The 17,026-nt window shown below is 43.2% G+C and overlaps 1 protein-coding gene across 2 annotated transcripts; it reads right to left on the bottom strand.

The window, feature by feature from the left end:
* Positions 1–217: 217 nt before the first annotated feature.
* On the bottom strand, positions 218–10,984 carry lrrc2 (leucine rich repeat containing 2). 2 transcript variants are annotated; one of them, XM_040154616.1, is made up of 10 exons: positions 10,899–10,984; positions 9,114–9,323; positions 7,555–7,670; positions 7,325–7,431; positions 7,083–7,239; positions 6,717–6,853; positions 6,059–6,204; positions 4,287–4,439; positions 3,162–3,334; positions 218–1,611 (listed from the first exon to the last, which is right to left on the bottom strand). In XM_040154616.1, exons 2-10 carry the CDS (start codon positions 9,248–9,250, stop codon positions 1,562–1,564), a joined length of 1,176 nt encoding a protein of 391 aa, XP_040010550.1. In that variant the 5' UTR covers positions 9,251–9,323; positions 10,899–10,984; the 3' UTR covers positions 218–1,561. The 2 variants fall into 2 exon arrangements, with proteins under 2 accessions (XP_040010550.1, XP_040010551.1); XM_040154617.1 differs by having other exon boundaries at positions 9,114–9,265; positions 10,899–10,929.
* Positions 10,985–17,026: the final 6,042 nt, after the last annotated feature.

Genomic DNA, 17,026 nt, shown 5'->3' with positions numbered 1-17,026 from the left:
AACTTTACAGAAATAGTTTGACATTTTGGGAAATATGTGTATTTGAAAAAATTATTTGTTTGATTTAAAAACAGAATCTGATTTTTAGAATTATAAGTCTTTGCTTGCAGGTAAATTTGAAGAAAGTCAAAATCAGACAGTATGAAGAAAAAACTTTTTTATTCAATTATTTAAAAATGTCAATAAAAACAGACACAGTTACACAGACACACACACTCTACTATCAAAGGATCACACAGAGACTTTGGTGAAAATCAGTTCAATAAATCAGCAAAATATAAAAGTAAAGACATGTTTTTTCTTCATTTTCCTCTTTTTGAAGAAACTGACAGGATCAAGTCTGGAAATAAAATCGCTGATTTGATTTTAGTAAAAGTAATTTTGTAGCTAGAAATTATTCAAATATGATTTATTTTTAAAAATAGATCTGAACACGGGCTATTGACGTTTTGTTTTTAGTTGCAGCTCAATAAAATGTACAACTTCACAAACTGTCTAATAATTATATATAGTACATGAAACATATCAAATCGCTAGACTTAACACACCGTTGAACCTATAAATCAAAAAATTAGACTCATTCCAGTTTAAAAAAAATCTTTCATATTTCTGATGTTCAGCCTTTTCTCTCCTCGGTCACAACTTTTACGCTCTGAACTGATAAATCCAGTTTATCCCGAGTGTCTGTTGCTTTAGAGGAAAACTAAAGCAAGTCAGAGAAAAAGTGACTCACTGCAAAGACTGAGGATAAACTCCCACTAAACTGAACATGGCTTTGGCTTGAATCCCCCTGAGTGAGAGAGGTTTCTCTCAAATACCTGAAATTCAAAGATCAATATCTAAAAAATATTCAATTGTAAAATGTGTGAAATGGGACAGTTTGTGAAAACGGCTGAGAATGAAGCTCTAATGTCCGAGCTGATGTCAGACTGTTTAAATGTTGGAAATCTGATTTTGGAATGAAAAGTGAGTTTTTGATGAATTTTTGCTTCTCAAAAATAAAACGTAAATTAAAAAAAAAAAAAAAAGATTCAGTGACTCAGGCAGCAGGAAGCCGTGAAATAATAAATTCACTATTACGATGTTTGGAAAACAAAACCTTCAGTCAATCGAACCTTAGCTTAAAAATGTGGAAGTTCATTCCTGCTAAAAGAAAAAACTACATGAAATGTTAAAAATCCAAAGTCACCATGACGACTTATGACAATAATCACAATAGATGGTGAAAATAAGTCTGATCTCTGTCAAACCTCATCATCTCTACATTGTTTTAACGTATTCATTTTTATTTACTTTTATTTTATCCACTTTTTAAAATGTTGTTTTGACTCAGCAAATCAAGATTTTGACTTGTCATAAATTTAAATTAGTGTTTTAAATTTATGTTTGAATTCAGAAAGTCAACACCTTGAGTTACCTAATGATTTCACCTTTTTACCTCGACGGCTTGACTCTGTTTGACCTTTTTTGTTCTTAAAAGCGCTGTAGCGGATCATCTTTCAGTCACTCACATGGTGCCAGACTATCAGCTTAATCTTCTTTATCCTCCTCCTCCTCCTCCTCACAGCAGGCAGGAGATGGAGACCTTGGTGGTGGAGTAGGGGACGGTGTCTGGTGAGGGACAAACAACGTTGTTAGCTGGTTTATCTCCTCATCAGTTCAAATCAGCTGCTAATGCTGAAATGGGAATGAACCTGTTCACAGACAAACCCTGGAAATAATGGACCCGAAACAAAAAGGTTCCTGTTCTTTAGCCCTTCTGATCACGGTCTTGATCCTGGTCTCCTCCGAAACGAAACTCGGAGACACCGAACCAAAGCTACAGAGACACAAACCAGCTGGAGATCTCAGTTTTTTGGCATAAAAAGCGAATCTCAGGCCGGTGGTGGAAACCGTTTGGAGCCACAGGTCTGAACCGGTTCTGTGTCGACAGCTGCTGCAGTGACGCGAGGATCCTAAAATGCTTTGCACAGACGGAATCAGGAGACTCAAAGACTTGAAATGATTCAGAATTAGTCCAGGTAGTGTGAAGACTGAGTCCAGCGCAGACCAGAACACACCGGAAGCAGGACCACCGAGGTGGGACGGTGTGTTTTAAAAGGTTCAAACCTTTTCATCTACGGTCAGAGATGTTTCTGTTGCTCTGGCATCCACAGGACGAACGATATAAAACTGTTAATCAGAAGCCGTGGTCTGCAGAGCTGCTACAGCAGGATTCATACTGAACAGAATATTACACCAAAAAACGGATACTAATACGCCCGAGTACAACAGCAAGACATTTTCTATATATATAGATCTAATATCTATGTATAACATACATATTGTACGTGCAGTGCAATGTGGAATATAGCAAACAATATGTCTCCGAAAATGCAGCACACGTTACGTATTATTGCCGCTTCTCATATGCTATAAAAATGATTCTGATGTATCTGAACAGTGGTGGAAGAAATATTCAGATCCTTTACTTGAGTAAAAGTACTGATACCACACTGTAGAAGTACTCCATTACCAGTGAGAGTCTCTCATTCCAAATGTGATTTAAGTAAAAGTACAAAAGTGTAATAAATCTTAAAGCAATAAAAGTAAAAGTATTCGGTGGAGAAAAATGTCCCCTGTGACTGTTTTACTGTTATAGATTAGATTCTCATTACTTCTTGCATTCATTCTTACAAAGGGCCAAGCAGTGACGTCCTCGGGAGTTTGTTCTGTCCAAACAACAGTATGAACCTTAACATCTATCAGGTATTTGACTGTGACTCTACTAGTCCGTTAGGATCCAATGTTAAATACTGCTGGGCTTCATATTTGAAATGTTCTCCATGTGTTTTGAACATGGAAACTTCATTCGTAAAGTAACTGTAGCTGCCAGGTAAATGTAGAGTGGAAGTACAAAGTGTACATTTACTCGAGTACAGTACTGGAGTAAAAGTACTTAGTTACTTTCCACCACTTTCTGTGAGCATAAGGGAAAGAATTTAATTTAGCATCACATTTTTAAATATTTCATCATAGAAAATCATATTTTGTTTACTGTAAATAAAGGTTATCTATGTAATCAAAAGACTATATTTTCAGTCCGTGTCGATAAACAGCTCTGTTCTCTTTCACAGCATTATACTGAATGTCAGTGAGACAGACATAATGAGCATTATCACCTCTGTCCTTCAGCGTGCTGATGTACGTCTCCATGAACTCTTTCTCTCTGCTGTCCTTCTTCACCACCTCCTCTCTCTGCTCTCTCCACCTCTTCTTCTTGCTCTTCTCTTTCTTCTCCTCCTCCTCTTTCTTCTTCTCCGCACTCGTGGGGTTTTCGTACAGTCGAATAAACCTGCAGGGGAGCGAAGGAAACAGTCATTGCATAGGTTTATGGTTCGGATATTCATCCCCAAAAACTGAATTTTGTCAACCTGCATTGCCACTTTTCTCCCACTGTTCCCATTTGGTCAAAATAACTGGTACGTAACTGGTCTTAAAAGTAAATATAATTTAAAAGAAAAACTTCTTGTCCTTTTACACCAAACTGTGGCTTTTGACCCTGATTATAATAGCCCTCCTCTTATTAGGCTGCAAAACCAGTTCAAGCTTTTTTTTATCAGTCCAGAATCTTTTGGAGTTCCACAAGGATCAATTCAGGGTCCTCTACTCTTTTGTCTTTACATGTCGCCACTAGGGGGTGTCATCTGCCAGCACAAATACTGATTGATACTGTTACGCAGTCAGCAATAAACTTTATGAAAACCAAAAATAACATTTCAGAGAATAATGAATTCTGCGAAAATCTCCCCTAACTGAATCACGACAGAACTGAAATTCTAGTTTTTGGATCAATAGAAATAACAGTGTAATTAGAGCGATGTAGATAATTGACTATGTAAGGAAAAGAGCCAGACCGAGCTCACAGTTGAAGTCATTAACACTTCACTTCAGAGCGCAGACAGAAAAGATGGGTGTTAATCTCAGACTCTGACCTAACTGGAAACCTGCGTGAAAATAATTTCAATAAACCAGTGTCATGCTGCTTAAAGAACCTCTCAAAAGTCCGATTAATGCTGATGCGCTGCTGCGAGGAGAAAAATAGTCTTGGATTCAACTGTACGATCTTGTTCTTGTCTTTGAATTTTTTCCTGGTCTTGCCCTTGAGTTTTTGGTTTTTACACTGTTAAAATACAGTTTGTCCATGTTTCAGTCCCCCAGAGTCTCAGACTAAAAGATGTGTGTTGGAGCTGCCTTCAGTCCCGACTGGACCTAGACCGGGTTCGGTGTCGGTGCAGTTTGCGTACTTGATGTCGGGGTCGCTGTACAGTTTGGTGGGGACGCAGGTGAGCTCGTCGCCGCTGACGACGATCATCTGGAGCGTGGAGATGTTGACGAGACACTGCGGGAGGTAGGACATGTTGTTCTTATGGACGAACAACGTGACCAGCTGCTCCAACCTGAGACAGAGACGCACAGAATCTACTCAGATGTACTTCTACGTAAGCGACGTTAGTGTTTGTGGTCGTGTGGGTAAGTGACAGTTTGTTTATCAGTTTACACAAATAAAGCACAATGTAATCTGACAGGATGTGTTTTAAGGAGTAGCTCCACGCTTAGTTGCTAATTAACGCTTATTCTTTCTTTTTCTAGTGAGGTCGGCGTGTTCACGTGGGTATTAATCTCATGCCCGTGTCTGAGACGAGGACCTGGAGTCAAGGCATGGTTAGCCTAGCTTAGCATGAAGACTGGAATCAGGGGCAAACGGCCATTTTAATGTCTGTTGAGACAAAGTCAGCTCCCTCCTATTCGTCTGAGCCATTGAGTCGCATCAGTGAGTCACACTGTCGCACTGGGTCACATGTTCCTTCATCACCATGGACACACACACACACACTGTAGTTTATTGGCTGGACCGCTACAGCCACTATCTCACACTTGTTCCGTCGTCGGGCAACAGAAGCAGTAAAACATGTAGATGAGAAAAACTTAATTGGGAATTCAGCTGCATTAAAACACTGTGTGTGAGCGCAGACAGTGGGAGAGATGAAGGACGGTCCAGCCAGGTACTAGGTTTTGACCTGGTCTTGTTTGATTCAGTTCCACACACGTCAATCCTGCTGCCACAATCACTCACTACCACACCAAATGCGGACCAATCCGCCGCTGAGTTTAGTAGTCCCCTACAAAGTCCCCGTTTCCTCCTGATCGTAACCTGCTGTCTCTGATGTCTTTACTCTCCGGGGGAGTTTTTGCTGAAGCAGCCCGCTTCTCCGAAGTCTGAAACTCCTGAATTCATAGAAATGTCTACAGCTTTTTGAAAATTCATTTTAAGTAATGTTCATTGAAGTATTTCATTCATCATTGACTTTGTCTCGACAGACATTAAGCTCAACTAGTTTGCCTCGTTTGTAAGTAGTAATAAGACAGAGACAGAGACACAGGTTCCTGGTTATAGTCACTGTTCATAAAATACAGAACGTGAAGATTAGACAACGTGCTGCGTGCTGTCATCAAAACCAGTGAAGTACAACCACAGACAGGGCTGCAACTAATGATTACTTTCATTATTGATTAACCCGCCTTCTAGTTTTCTGATTAGTCGACTGTGTTTTTCTGTAAAATGTAAGAGAATAGTGAAAAATGCCTGTTATAATTTCCCACATCCCAAAGTAACATCTCCAAATGTTGCTTTGTCCAAGCATCAGTCCAAAACCCAGAAACGTTCAGTTTACTGTCATGTATGACAAAGAAAAGGTTTCAATCCTGACACCTGAGAAGCTGGAACCAGCAGATGCTTCGAGTATTTTTGCTTTAAAAAACGACGAAAGCGTTGCCGATCACCTTTCTGTCAATTGAGCGATTGATCGATCAGCTAATCGTTGCAGCTTTAACCACAAAGTTTCGGTTAACACATCTAAATGAGTAGCAAATGTGTTTTGAGTCTCATGTGACAGATGTGGGGAAAACAGCCCTAAACAACACTGAATTGTTTCACCAGAAGCCCCGACTGCTCCTGACCGACCGTCCAGGGCCGGACTGCTGTTGGATTACAGGTGCTGATGACGTCATCGGTTACCTGTCCATGTCCTGTGGTAGGTCGGTCAGTCTGTTGTGGCTCAGGTCCAACAGCTGCAGGCTGCTCATCCTCAGAGCACAGATGGGGATCGACACAAACCTGTTCTCCGCGATGTCCAGGTGAACCAGCTGCTTCAGGCCGCTCAGCTGCAGACAGAAGTCACAGATGATCGTCGAAATGATGAGCTGAAATCCCAACTGTTCGATATTGTGGAGCGTTTTGTACGTAAAGGAACAGTTTGAAGTTTTAGGAAACGCGCTGCTTATCTTCCTCCCTTCGACGTTCGGATTGATACAAAGCTACAACCGGCAGCTGGTAACAAAATCCACCTACCAGCAGCTCTACAGCTCAGTGACCAACATCTTATATCTCGTTTGTTTAATTTGCAAACAAACCGAAGTGTAGAAAACGACAGTTTGGTGTTTTAGGGGAGATTATGTGCTGGACTGTGTTTTGCCTCTGAATCCTTCATCAAAATGTGGAACTATTCAAAATCATCCGTTGTGTCCAGTCTCTGCATGTCCAACCAAACTAGCTTCCTCTTTAGGGACCGGTTGAGTACAGTTATCTGTCTGTAGATTTGTGTTATTTAATCATCCATGGGCTTGAAGTACCACAACCGGATCCGTCCCATCCCCTCCCTGTGTTTCTGTCTCACCTCAAACGGCAGCTCCGACAGGTTGTGGTTTCCTGCCAGTTCCAGTCTCTCCAGGTTCTCGCACTTTCCGAGCTCCGGAGGGACTTTGGACAGATGGTTGTAGCTGACGTTCAACTCCCTCAACGCTGTCAGTTTACCTGAGGAGACAGGTGATGGTTGCTCGATACCCTCAGTCTTCAGCAGCACCAACAAAGACTCTAAATTTAGGCCTCGATTAATGAAAAAAATGGTAACGGCAGAAAACCTGAGATGAAATACAGACACGCAACAATGAAACTGGATCCTGACGAACCGAACTCCGTCGAGTTTCGTGCTGAGAATAAAATCTCTACTTCATCACGTCTGAAATGTGTTTTTCAGCCTCACCGATCTCAGGCGGCAGCTCGGCGATGGCGTTTTTGGGGATGTCGAGCACGGTGAGCTGGGTGAACAGACCCAGGTAGTCAGGCAGCTGCCAGATCTTTGTCCCCCTGACGTGCATCTCCTTCAGGTAGGTCATCCACTGCAGCTCCCTGGGGAATTGCTGGAAAATATTAATGTATTACCACGTATTTTCTTACAGATGAAAATGACAGAATGTGTAACTCTCTCCCGTACCGTTAGCTTACCGTCACATCCTCTCCATCCAGCTGGAAGATCAGTTTGTCCTGATCTGGATCCTTCTGATCCTGCTGGACTTCCTGGTCCTGCTGCTGGTCCGGGCTCGTCTGGTCTTCTGACAGATAAACAATAACAAAAAGATGAACAAATACACAACAAAACATCATCAGCCAATACAGATACACAACAGCACAACAAATGTGTGTGGTAGCATTTACCTGCATAAAGGTGTATTTACCTGGGTACGACTGTATATGCGTCAGGGTAGATCTCTCCAGGTAATGGTGCAGCAGGTTCAGTTCGGTGGTCTTCAGCGTCTTACAGTAGATCCGATACTGCCACTGCTGGTTGATCCTACACGGACAGACGTGTTAATGCAGCGTCTGAAGCCTCGTATTGATTTCATATCAGATTTCTTCCGACCGGATTTTCCCGCTCATTATCCAAACTCCTGACCTTTCTGCTCCCTGGTGGCCCCAGACTCTGACCTGCAGCCGCTGTTCTACCGCGGCGCTGATGTTGGGATATAAATAACAGTCTGTGTGTTCATATTGCTAAAATCGGCCCTGACTCTCATAGTCCAGGACCAGCAACAGTCAGCTGCGTCTGACTCAGTCAAGTTAAATAGTTTTACGTTTATTCCACAGAGTTGGCTCACTGCTGACCAGAGGAGTAGAATTTGGAACACTAAGCTAGTTTGAGCTCATACAAGAGTGTGTCCTCTTTATACGTTACGTCAGTAATTTTAAAAACAATCAGTTGTAAACAGAAAAATCTGACAGGTAATCTCTTTAAAAAGTACTTGTGTCAACAAAAACAACAACAACATGATCGTTCATCTGGATCTGGTGTCTGAGTCCACCTCATGAATCTAGGTCCAGTACTCCCTCTCTTTTAGGTTTTGGTCTCAACAAGCTCCTGAGGGGAACATCTGGCTCTTTAGCTGCTAAATGCTCCACCGTGTTCACCAGCTGGTTTCTGATTGTGTCCGTCTGCTGTTTGCCGCTGAGCAGGTTGCAGACGGTGGCTTTATCAGAGCTTGTTTGATGAAATCCCTGACACTGAACCAGCGAGGAAATGTGCCACAAAACCAAAACTAGAAGCTAAAAGAGGCTGAAAAGCTCCATAGAGCTGCAGAGTTCGAGACCATCCTCTGTGGGTTTGATGATACAAGCAACACGCTTCATACACAGGTAGTCATTTGACTCATTTTGAATTTAAAAATATTGATTATAGCTGCATTAACAAAACATTAGGTTTTCGTCCTAATAAAGTCTGAATCTAAATAATGTTTATAAAATAAATGGTGATCTGTCCTCAGAAGACATTTGGGCAACTATCATTACATTCTGTTTAGCAGAGCTTCCCTGAGAAATGTTTCCATCCCACAGTACCACGTTTAATGCAGGACACTATTTAGGCTCAGCTTCCGTCCGAGGACAAGGTCTGTGCTGGGTCTTGGATGTAGCTAAGCCCGAACCTGCTCCTTCCTGTCACATGACACAGTCAAACCTGACAGAGACCAACACTAGCGGTGCGTCCGGGTGCTTCTCGTCGACTCATTAAGAAGAAGGAAGAATGTTCATCACCAGTAGATTGACCTTTAACCTTTAACAAAATGTTCAGTCCCAGCACTAAACTGTGAGCAGATCAGTGATCTCTGAGTTAATGAGTTGTGTTATTTCACTTCATCATGCTGCAGGTTAAAGGTAAATGTCTCCATAGAACTGACATTTCTGAGCCGTAAGCGACTGTCTCAGCCGACGTGGGCCCACTGTGCGGCTGTCATCATCTCACCTGGTGAGGGCGCTGTTCTCGATCCTGTCCTGCTCCTTCTTCTGTCTCTGTCTGTATTTCTTCACTCGGACCTCCCAGATCCCTCTGATCAGAGACAGGTCGTAGACCGGGGCGTCCACCTTCCGCTCCAAACCCATCTCTGCTGCCGGAGACTAGAGGAGGTGGAGGAGGTTGAGGAGGAGGTGGAGGTGGTGGAGGTGGTGTAATTACCTGAAGATAACAACAGTGTTAGCAACCTGACTGCATTGGTTGCCGTGTCGGTTTTGTCCACCAGTTTTGTTCAGACTGAAAAACCTCAACAGTAATTGGATGGATTACCATGAAATGTGGTTCAGACATTCATGCTCCTCAGAGGATGAATCCTACTGACGCCGGTCAATCCCTGACTTCCTCTGTCGCGCCACCACGATGTTCACATGTTTTTTGCTTTTATTGAAATTGTATTGACTTTCATCACAGACTGTGATGAAATGTGGTTCGTACGTTCATGTTCCCCTCGGGATGAACTGTCGTGACTCTGGTGATCATCTGACTTTTCCTCTAGCGCCACCATCAGCTCGACATTCTAATTTGTCCAGTGCTTTGGTTTATGAGCGGACACCATCGCGTCGTCCCACTCTAACCGCCGTGTGGCTCGTTTGTCAGTTTCCAGCACAGACTCACAGGGCGGCTAGCATGACTGCAGACTCTCACTCTGGTCAGTTTTTAACCAGCCTGTTGTTCCGAGACAAAAATCAAAATAGTTTAGTGGCGATCGGCATCTTTTGTACTTGATGTTTTAGTTGAAGCGGGTTTCGGGATTTCACGTCGTTCGACAGAGAAGCGTCCAAGACGAGAACCAAAGGCTCTGACCTCAAGATTTATCATAGTTTATATATAAAGATAATGAGATTATTGAGCTTTTACCTGAGGAAAATGATGTAAAAGTGAAATATGAAAATCACAGATAACAATAGAAATGGTTTCTGTGTCTGGTTTCTTTTCATATCTGTCAGTCACTCGTCTTCGATCGCTGTGCTGGTACTGTTGTGCACATTCTCCTAATAGTGTAAAACCAACCAATGTAAAATCTAACAGTTGATTGCATGTGTATATATGTTCATGGCTTAATAGGTTAAAATTACTCAGCATAATAAAAATAAAATCAGGATAAATAATTTATGACTTTGAGAGTCAGGACGGTGACTGGTTCCCTAAATCTACCCAGGACTTCACTGGGTAGATTTGATCAGTTCCCCAACCCAGAGGGTCACCAGGTGAACCTGAGGGGTCGTCAGAGGATTCAGCTCTGATTCACTGATCTGCTTCCTTACTTTTCTCTCTTCTTTGATTTTTTTTGTGAAATACTGGACTTTGACGTCCCCGGGACTCTGACAGTCAGTTAAATGAAACCCTGTGAGACATTTAAAGAGTAAATGTCTCTCTGTTGCAAAAAGGCAAAAAAGGTCAGGAACACCTGGTTCAGTCTTTAACAATAAAATATCACTTTATGAGCTCATGGTTTTTAGGTAAAACCTGCAAAGTAGCAGCTGTCAGATCAATGTGGTGGAGTAGAAGTATGAAGTAGCAGAAAGTGGAGAGTAAAGTACAAATTGTACTCAAGTACAGTCCTTGTGTAAATGTTCTTATTTACTTGGCACCACTGTCACTGTATGTGAAGACAAAGTGAAAGACGTGTGTCTGTCTCTGTTCATTATGTGTCCACTCTGTACAGGACCCCTGTTAGAACCTGCAGTGAATCCAAAGCAACGTTAAACCGAAACAAAGCTCCATGTGTGTTCTTACCTGTGTGTCCTTGTTAACGTCCTCCCGTTTGTTCACTATCAGCTTGTTTACTGAGACTAAAACACACGCACAACTGTGATCTGACTCTGTGTGTGTGTGTGTGTGTGTGTGTGTGTGTGTGTGTGTGTGTGTGACACATCAGGCTATTTTTACCAACAGAGATGTGACCCGTGTTGTTTTTGTCTGTGTGTGTGTGTGTCTGTGTGTGTGTGTGTGTGTGTGTGTGTGTGTGTGTGTGTGTGTGTGTGTGTGTGTGTGTGTCACATGATGCCGGTGCCCACCTACAGGCCAACACACAAGTATTTATCTGGATCAGTGACATGATGATCTTTTTTATTTTTATGTAAAACTCCAATAACGGATGAGAGATGAATGAATGAACCAGGCTGGGACTCGGTGAGGAGCTAGACTGGCTTCAGTGGCCCATGATGGCAAAAGTATTCAGACCCCTACCTGTGACGCTCCAAACTGCGGTCAGGGGCTTCATGTTTGCTTTAATCTTCCTTGAGATCCGTCTAGAACTTGATCGGAGTCCACCTGGGGCAAACTGAACTGATTGAACAGATTTGAGAAAGGCACACACCTGTGTATATAAAAGGTCCCAGAATTCACAGTGCTTGTCAGGACAAGAACCAAACCATGAAGTCCAAGGAACTCTCTGTAGACCTCCGTGATAAAACTGTGGTGACGCATAGATCAGGGCAAGGGTGTAAAAGCATTTCCAAAGCTTTGGGTGTTCCCAGGAACACAGTTGCCTCAATAATTGTGAAATGACAGAAGTTTGGAACCACCGGGACTCCTCCTAGAGTTGGCCGTCCGGCCATACTGAGTATCCACGCAAGAAGGGTCTCGGTCAGGGAGGAGACCAAGAACCCAACGGTCCCTCTAACAGAGCTTCAGAAGTCCTCCGAAGAGATGGGAGGCTGGGGCCACGTTCACCTTTCAGCACGACAATGACCCAAAGCGCACAGCCAAGACAACGCTGGAGTGGCTTCGGGACTAGTCTCTGACTGTCCTTTAGTGGCCCAGCCAACGTCCAGACTGAAACCCCGTAGAAGATCTGTGGCGAGACCTGAAGATGGGAGTTCACAGACGCTTCCCATCCAATCTGACGGAGCCAGAGGGGATCTGCCAGGAGGAACGGGATAAACTGCCTTAGTCAAGTTGTACGAAGCTTGTAGAGACGTACCCAAGAAGCGTGGAAGCTGTAACTGCTGCCAAAGGGGCTTCTACAGACAAGGTTCTGAACACTTTTGTGAATGAGAGATTTTTTTGATTTTTTTTTAAATAAATTTGCAAAAAAATTTGTAAAAACATGTTTTCACCTTGTGACATGTTCCCAGTAGGAATAGGGTGGGTGGGCTGTAATACGATGTGTTGCTGTTCTCCCCTTTTTACTTTTCAATTACACAATAAGAAAAAGGTTGTTTACACCGTTTTCCCCAGACTTTCCCAGTCCTGTACCCGTAGGTACGCGGGTCCTTTATTTCTCCTTTCCCCACAGTCTTGTTTACTTCCACTCTACCTGAACCTAAGCACCAGTAGGAAGCAGACCGTTACCTCCCGAACAGCTGTGAGCGACTCTGTGTGTTGTTGTTGTTCATTCAGTGTGGATCTATTAATATCCAGCTGGGTGACATTTACAGCCAACACAATGTAAAGACATTTACAACGCGTGTGCTCACCTCCCGTAAATACATGCAGGCACGCTGGTGAAGTATTTGACCTGCGTGTTGACGCAGCGCTGCGCTACAGTGCAACGAACGGTCGCTGCAGCAGGAAGAGACGAAGCAAATTTAAACAGGCAGCGGCTTTAAAAGAAAAAAAAACAACAGGTTGTTCTGTGAGTTAATTGCACATTAGTTACTTTTGAGGCCTCGGGAAACCAGAGCTCAGGACAATAAATGGGAAATGAATCAACATAGTAAAGATACTGCGATACAAGATGTAATATTACCTGGGATTTGATTATCACAATATGGTTATGTATGTAAAATGTTGTCTTTTAGGTCTTGAAGATCCTGTTACAGTTCAGTGATTGGATTGAGTTTATTTGAGCGTTCGACCCCCATAAAACGAACAGCGAGTAGGCGTCATATTCATTTTATTTTGAAAGTATTTCCTGCACCAGTGGTGATCCCCACATTATATATATATCATTATATACACAGTACATATGCTGTGTATTTATGCCATTCAGCCACAACATTAAAACCAGTTACTGTCTTAATGTCATAATAACATTGAGGTATTGGTTTAAAAATATCAAAATATTTCAGTTAACACCATCTGATTACTGATTCCTGGTAATGTGTTCACCTTGTGAGTCTGTGTGTGTGTGTGTGTGTGTGTGTGTGTGTGTGTGTGTGTGTGTGTGTGTGTCATCATGGCAAAACGTGGTCCTGGAGACACCAACCGTAGCAGGACCTACCACAGAGGAGGTTGTGAGGACTTTGGCGGGTGTCTGTCTGGACAGATTTGGTCTCAGCTGTGTCAGATACTGTCTCCGAACTCTACAGGTGTGTGGTTGAGATCAGAATGAAGGTGAGTTGGAAGATGGCTGTGGTCTGAGTAGGGGCGTTGGAAGTAGGGACGGGGCCACTGAAAGTCTTACAGCCAAACTAAGACACTTTTCATTTTTCATTTCACTTGAGAAACAACCTACATATCTTGGATAAAAATAACTACAGCAGCCATCAAACTGTTTTCTGTATGAACCCCAAACTCCGGTCCCACTATTGACCTCCTGAAGGAGACTGTCGCTTTGGACTTGTCGTGTAAAATGACAAAAAAAATCCAGAACAGGAACATCACTGATTTTCTTTATGGGTCTGATTATATTTTTCTTCTTACTGTGTCTCTTAATTTTTATTTAATTTGTCCATCGATCAACATCACTGCAAATGTGCCAGTGTTATTTCAACTGTTGTTCCTCAGCCAGGTGTTAAAGTAGCCGTTTTCTCTGGCTTGTTTTTCCACTGCTGCACCTGAAGGTGTTGGATGAATTATTATTATGTGATGGATTCATTGTTATTAGCCTGTTAAATTCTGTTAAAGTGGCAATATTATTATTGTTATTGTTATTATTATTATTATTATTATTATTATTATTAGTTACAAGTGACTGGAGGCTGTAGCAGCTTGTGCTTTAGCCCCTTCAGTCCTGGTTTACAGCTCAGCAGCAGCCTGTTGTAGTTCTACTGCTGCTCCACTTGAAGGCGCTGCCACACAGACAAACACGGACTCCTATAGTGTAAAGAGACTCGACTCCCACAGTATAACTGTATAATAACAATAGGAGGTCATCAGAGGCTTCAGAGGTTCTGAGGTTCTGAGGGTTCAGAGGTTCTGAGGGTTCTGAGGTTCTGAGGTTTCAGACGTTTCAGAGGTTCTGAGGCTCTGAGGTTTCAGAGGTTCTGAGGTTTCAGAGGTTCTGAGGGTTCAGAGGCTCTGAGGTTTCAGAGGTTTCAAAGGTTCTGAGGTTTCAGAGGTTCTGAGGTTTCAGAGGTTCTGAGGGTTCAGAGGTTCTGAGGTTTCAGAGGTTCTGAGGTTCTCAGGTTTCAGAGGTTCTGAGGGTTCAGAGGTTCTCAGGTTCTCAGGTTTCAGAGGTTCAGAGGTTTCTGAGGTTCTGAGGGTTCAGAGGTTCTGAGGTTTCAGAGGTTCTGAGGTTTCAGAGGTTCTGAGGTTCTCAGGTTTCAGAGGTTCAGAGGTTCTGAGGGTTCAGAGGTTATGAGGTTTCTGAGGTTTCAGAGGTTCTGAGGTTTCTGAGGTTCTGAGGTTCAGAGGTTCTGAGGTTTCTGAGGTTTCAGAGGTTCTGAGATTTCTGAGGTTCTGAGGTTCAGAGGTTCTGAGGTTTCAGAGGTTCTGAGGTTCTGAGGTTCTGAGGTTTCAGAGGTTCTGAGGTTTCAGAGGTTCTGAGGTTCTCAGGTTTCAGAGGTTCAGAGGTTTCTGAGGTTCTGAGGGTTCAGAGGTTCTGAGGTTCTCAGGTTTCAGAGGTTCAGAGGTTTCTGAGTTTCTGAGGTTTCAGAGGTTCTGAGGTTCTGAGATTTCTGAGGTTCTGAGATTTCTGAGGTTCTGAGGTTTCAGCCTGTCTAGCAGGAACAAATTACTCGAACTCAGATGAAGCTTTCATCCAGCAGCAGCGGCTGCGTTGTCACAGTTGTGGTACTGTGATGAGCGACGTCTCTGGAGAACGTGATCTGCTGCGTTCATATGGGTCAGTTACTGTATCTGTCCTTCCTGCTAACTGTGGGCTGTTGTCAAAGTAGCAGTAACTTCACTTTACACTGAGTGGTCGTACGTCTTATGTATGACCACATGAGTAGAAAGAGTTAATTGTGATATGAAGCAGATGAGGGTAAACGTTAAGTCAAGGGTCCTTGTGATAACAAATATCAGTATGTCACTTTTAATAAATGATGTTTCAGGAAACCACTGTTTTTATTGAGATGTACATAATCGAATGTCTCAATGTTTCTGGAATTAAAGCACAGAACAAATAAACCCTGGTAGACTTTAAAAACAAGGAGCCACTGAATCTTCTTGTTGAACTAAACCGAATCTACATTTCTGACTCATCCGGCAGCTGAACTCCTGACGTTTCTTTCTACAGTGGAACGCGGTTCAGATCTGGAGACTGGGTCATCGGCCCCGACCAACCGTTCTGTCTTCCTCTGTTACTCGTCCTTCTCTCCCCAGTCTGACACCAGTAAACCAGTGACTGCTTCCTGTGGTTCAGTGTGGTCCTGATAATGCATCAGAGGGTGTAGTCACACAGATGGTACCAACTCTGTCTTTGTGTGAGGGTTTGGAGTTTTAAAGCGAAAGTTGGGGAACCTGTAGGATTCGTTTGCAATAACCTTCAAGGCTTCGTTTCCTTCCACTGCTGCAGGAAAAGATGCGAGTGAAGCAGCTTCTGAATTTTCCAGAGCTCTTTCTTTCCACTACAGAAAACTGGTTGCCTTAGTTATTTCTTTGGTTTGTGGAAGATGGTAGAACATGATTTCAGCAGTGTTGTTTGGTCCCGTCGTCAGGTCGTCGTTGCAGCGGCGCAGCTCAGTGCTCACGCTGGTCGTGTAGGACATTATTGAACAACTTCCAGATGGTCTTGGTGTCGTCGGCAACTCTTTGATCGTTTCCTCCACATTTCACAGGAAACGGTTGACTACTGATGGCGGCGACTTCTGTTGTCTTAAAGGCCAAAATAAAAAGTCGCTGGTGTAACGAGAGCACACGACACACATGGTGAGACCAGGCGGTACAACAACGGGGTTCATTTTTCCCTCCTGGTCTGCAGGTGTGTTGTGAGTCTGAGCCGACCGTCAGTTGTTCAGTGTGACTGGTTTCAGAGTCACATAGCAGCAGCCGTGTGACGCTGACATGTTGGAATTATGACAGACTGCTGTTTATATTAGTACTGTGTGTGTGTGTGTGTGTGGGTGTGAGAGAGAGTGTGTGTGTGTGTGTGTGTGTGTGTGTGTGTGTGTTTAACGCCCCGGGACAGCATCATATCACGCCCCAAGAGGGTTGAAATGTCAAACGTGTGTTATCACCCAACTATTCTGACTGTGAATCACACACACACACACACACACACACACACACACACACACACACACACACACACCCTCTCGTTAAGTTTGTCCTGAAGTTCATGACATCATTGTAAAGGCAGATCACTTTCTGTTCCTACACACACAGCGTGCCTTCGTGGGCTACAGGATATATATGTCTACAACACACACCAGGTCCGAACCCTCAAACAGCCCTTGGAAGCTGTGAGGACCGGACCAAATGTCCTCACGAGGACGGTTTGGAACAAAAATTTGTCCTCACGCAGTCATGTTTCCATCACTACAGAGGACACACTGACACTAACCTTTTGTCCCAGAAAGAAAGTCGAGCCCCCACGGTGTGTCCCCACAACATGAGTAATACAAGTACGCACACACACAGTCATATTTATGAATTGTGCATGACATCATTATAAAAACAGATCATTTGCTTGGGTCAACTTTCCTGCACAGTGCTGAGTAAATATTTCAACACACACACACACACTCAAAGAAACAAACACGTGTGCGTTATTTATCTTTAATGATGTGACAGCTGTCAGGGAGCACACAGAG

The sequence above is a fragment of the Xiphias gladius genome, chromosome 19 (genome assembly GCF_016859285.1).
Source record: "Xiphias gladius isolate SHS-SW01 ecotype Sanya breed wild chromosome 19, ASM1685928v1, whole genome shotgun sequence".
Taxonomy (NCBI): Eukaryota; Metazoa; Chordata; class Actinopteri; order Istiophoriformes; family Xiphiidae; genus Xiphias; species Xiphias gladius.
Note: the sequence above shows the minus strand (reverse complement) of the source record. Positions and strands in the feature narration are given on the sequence as shown.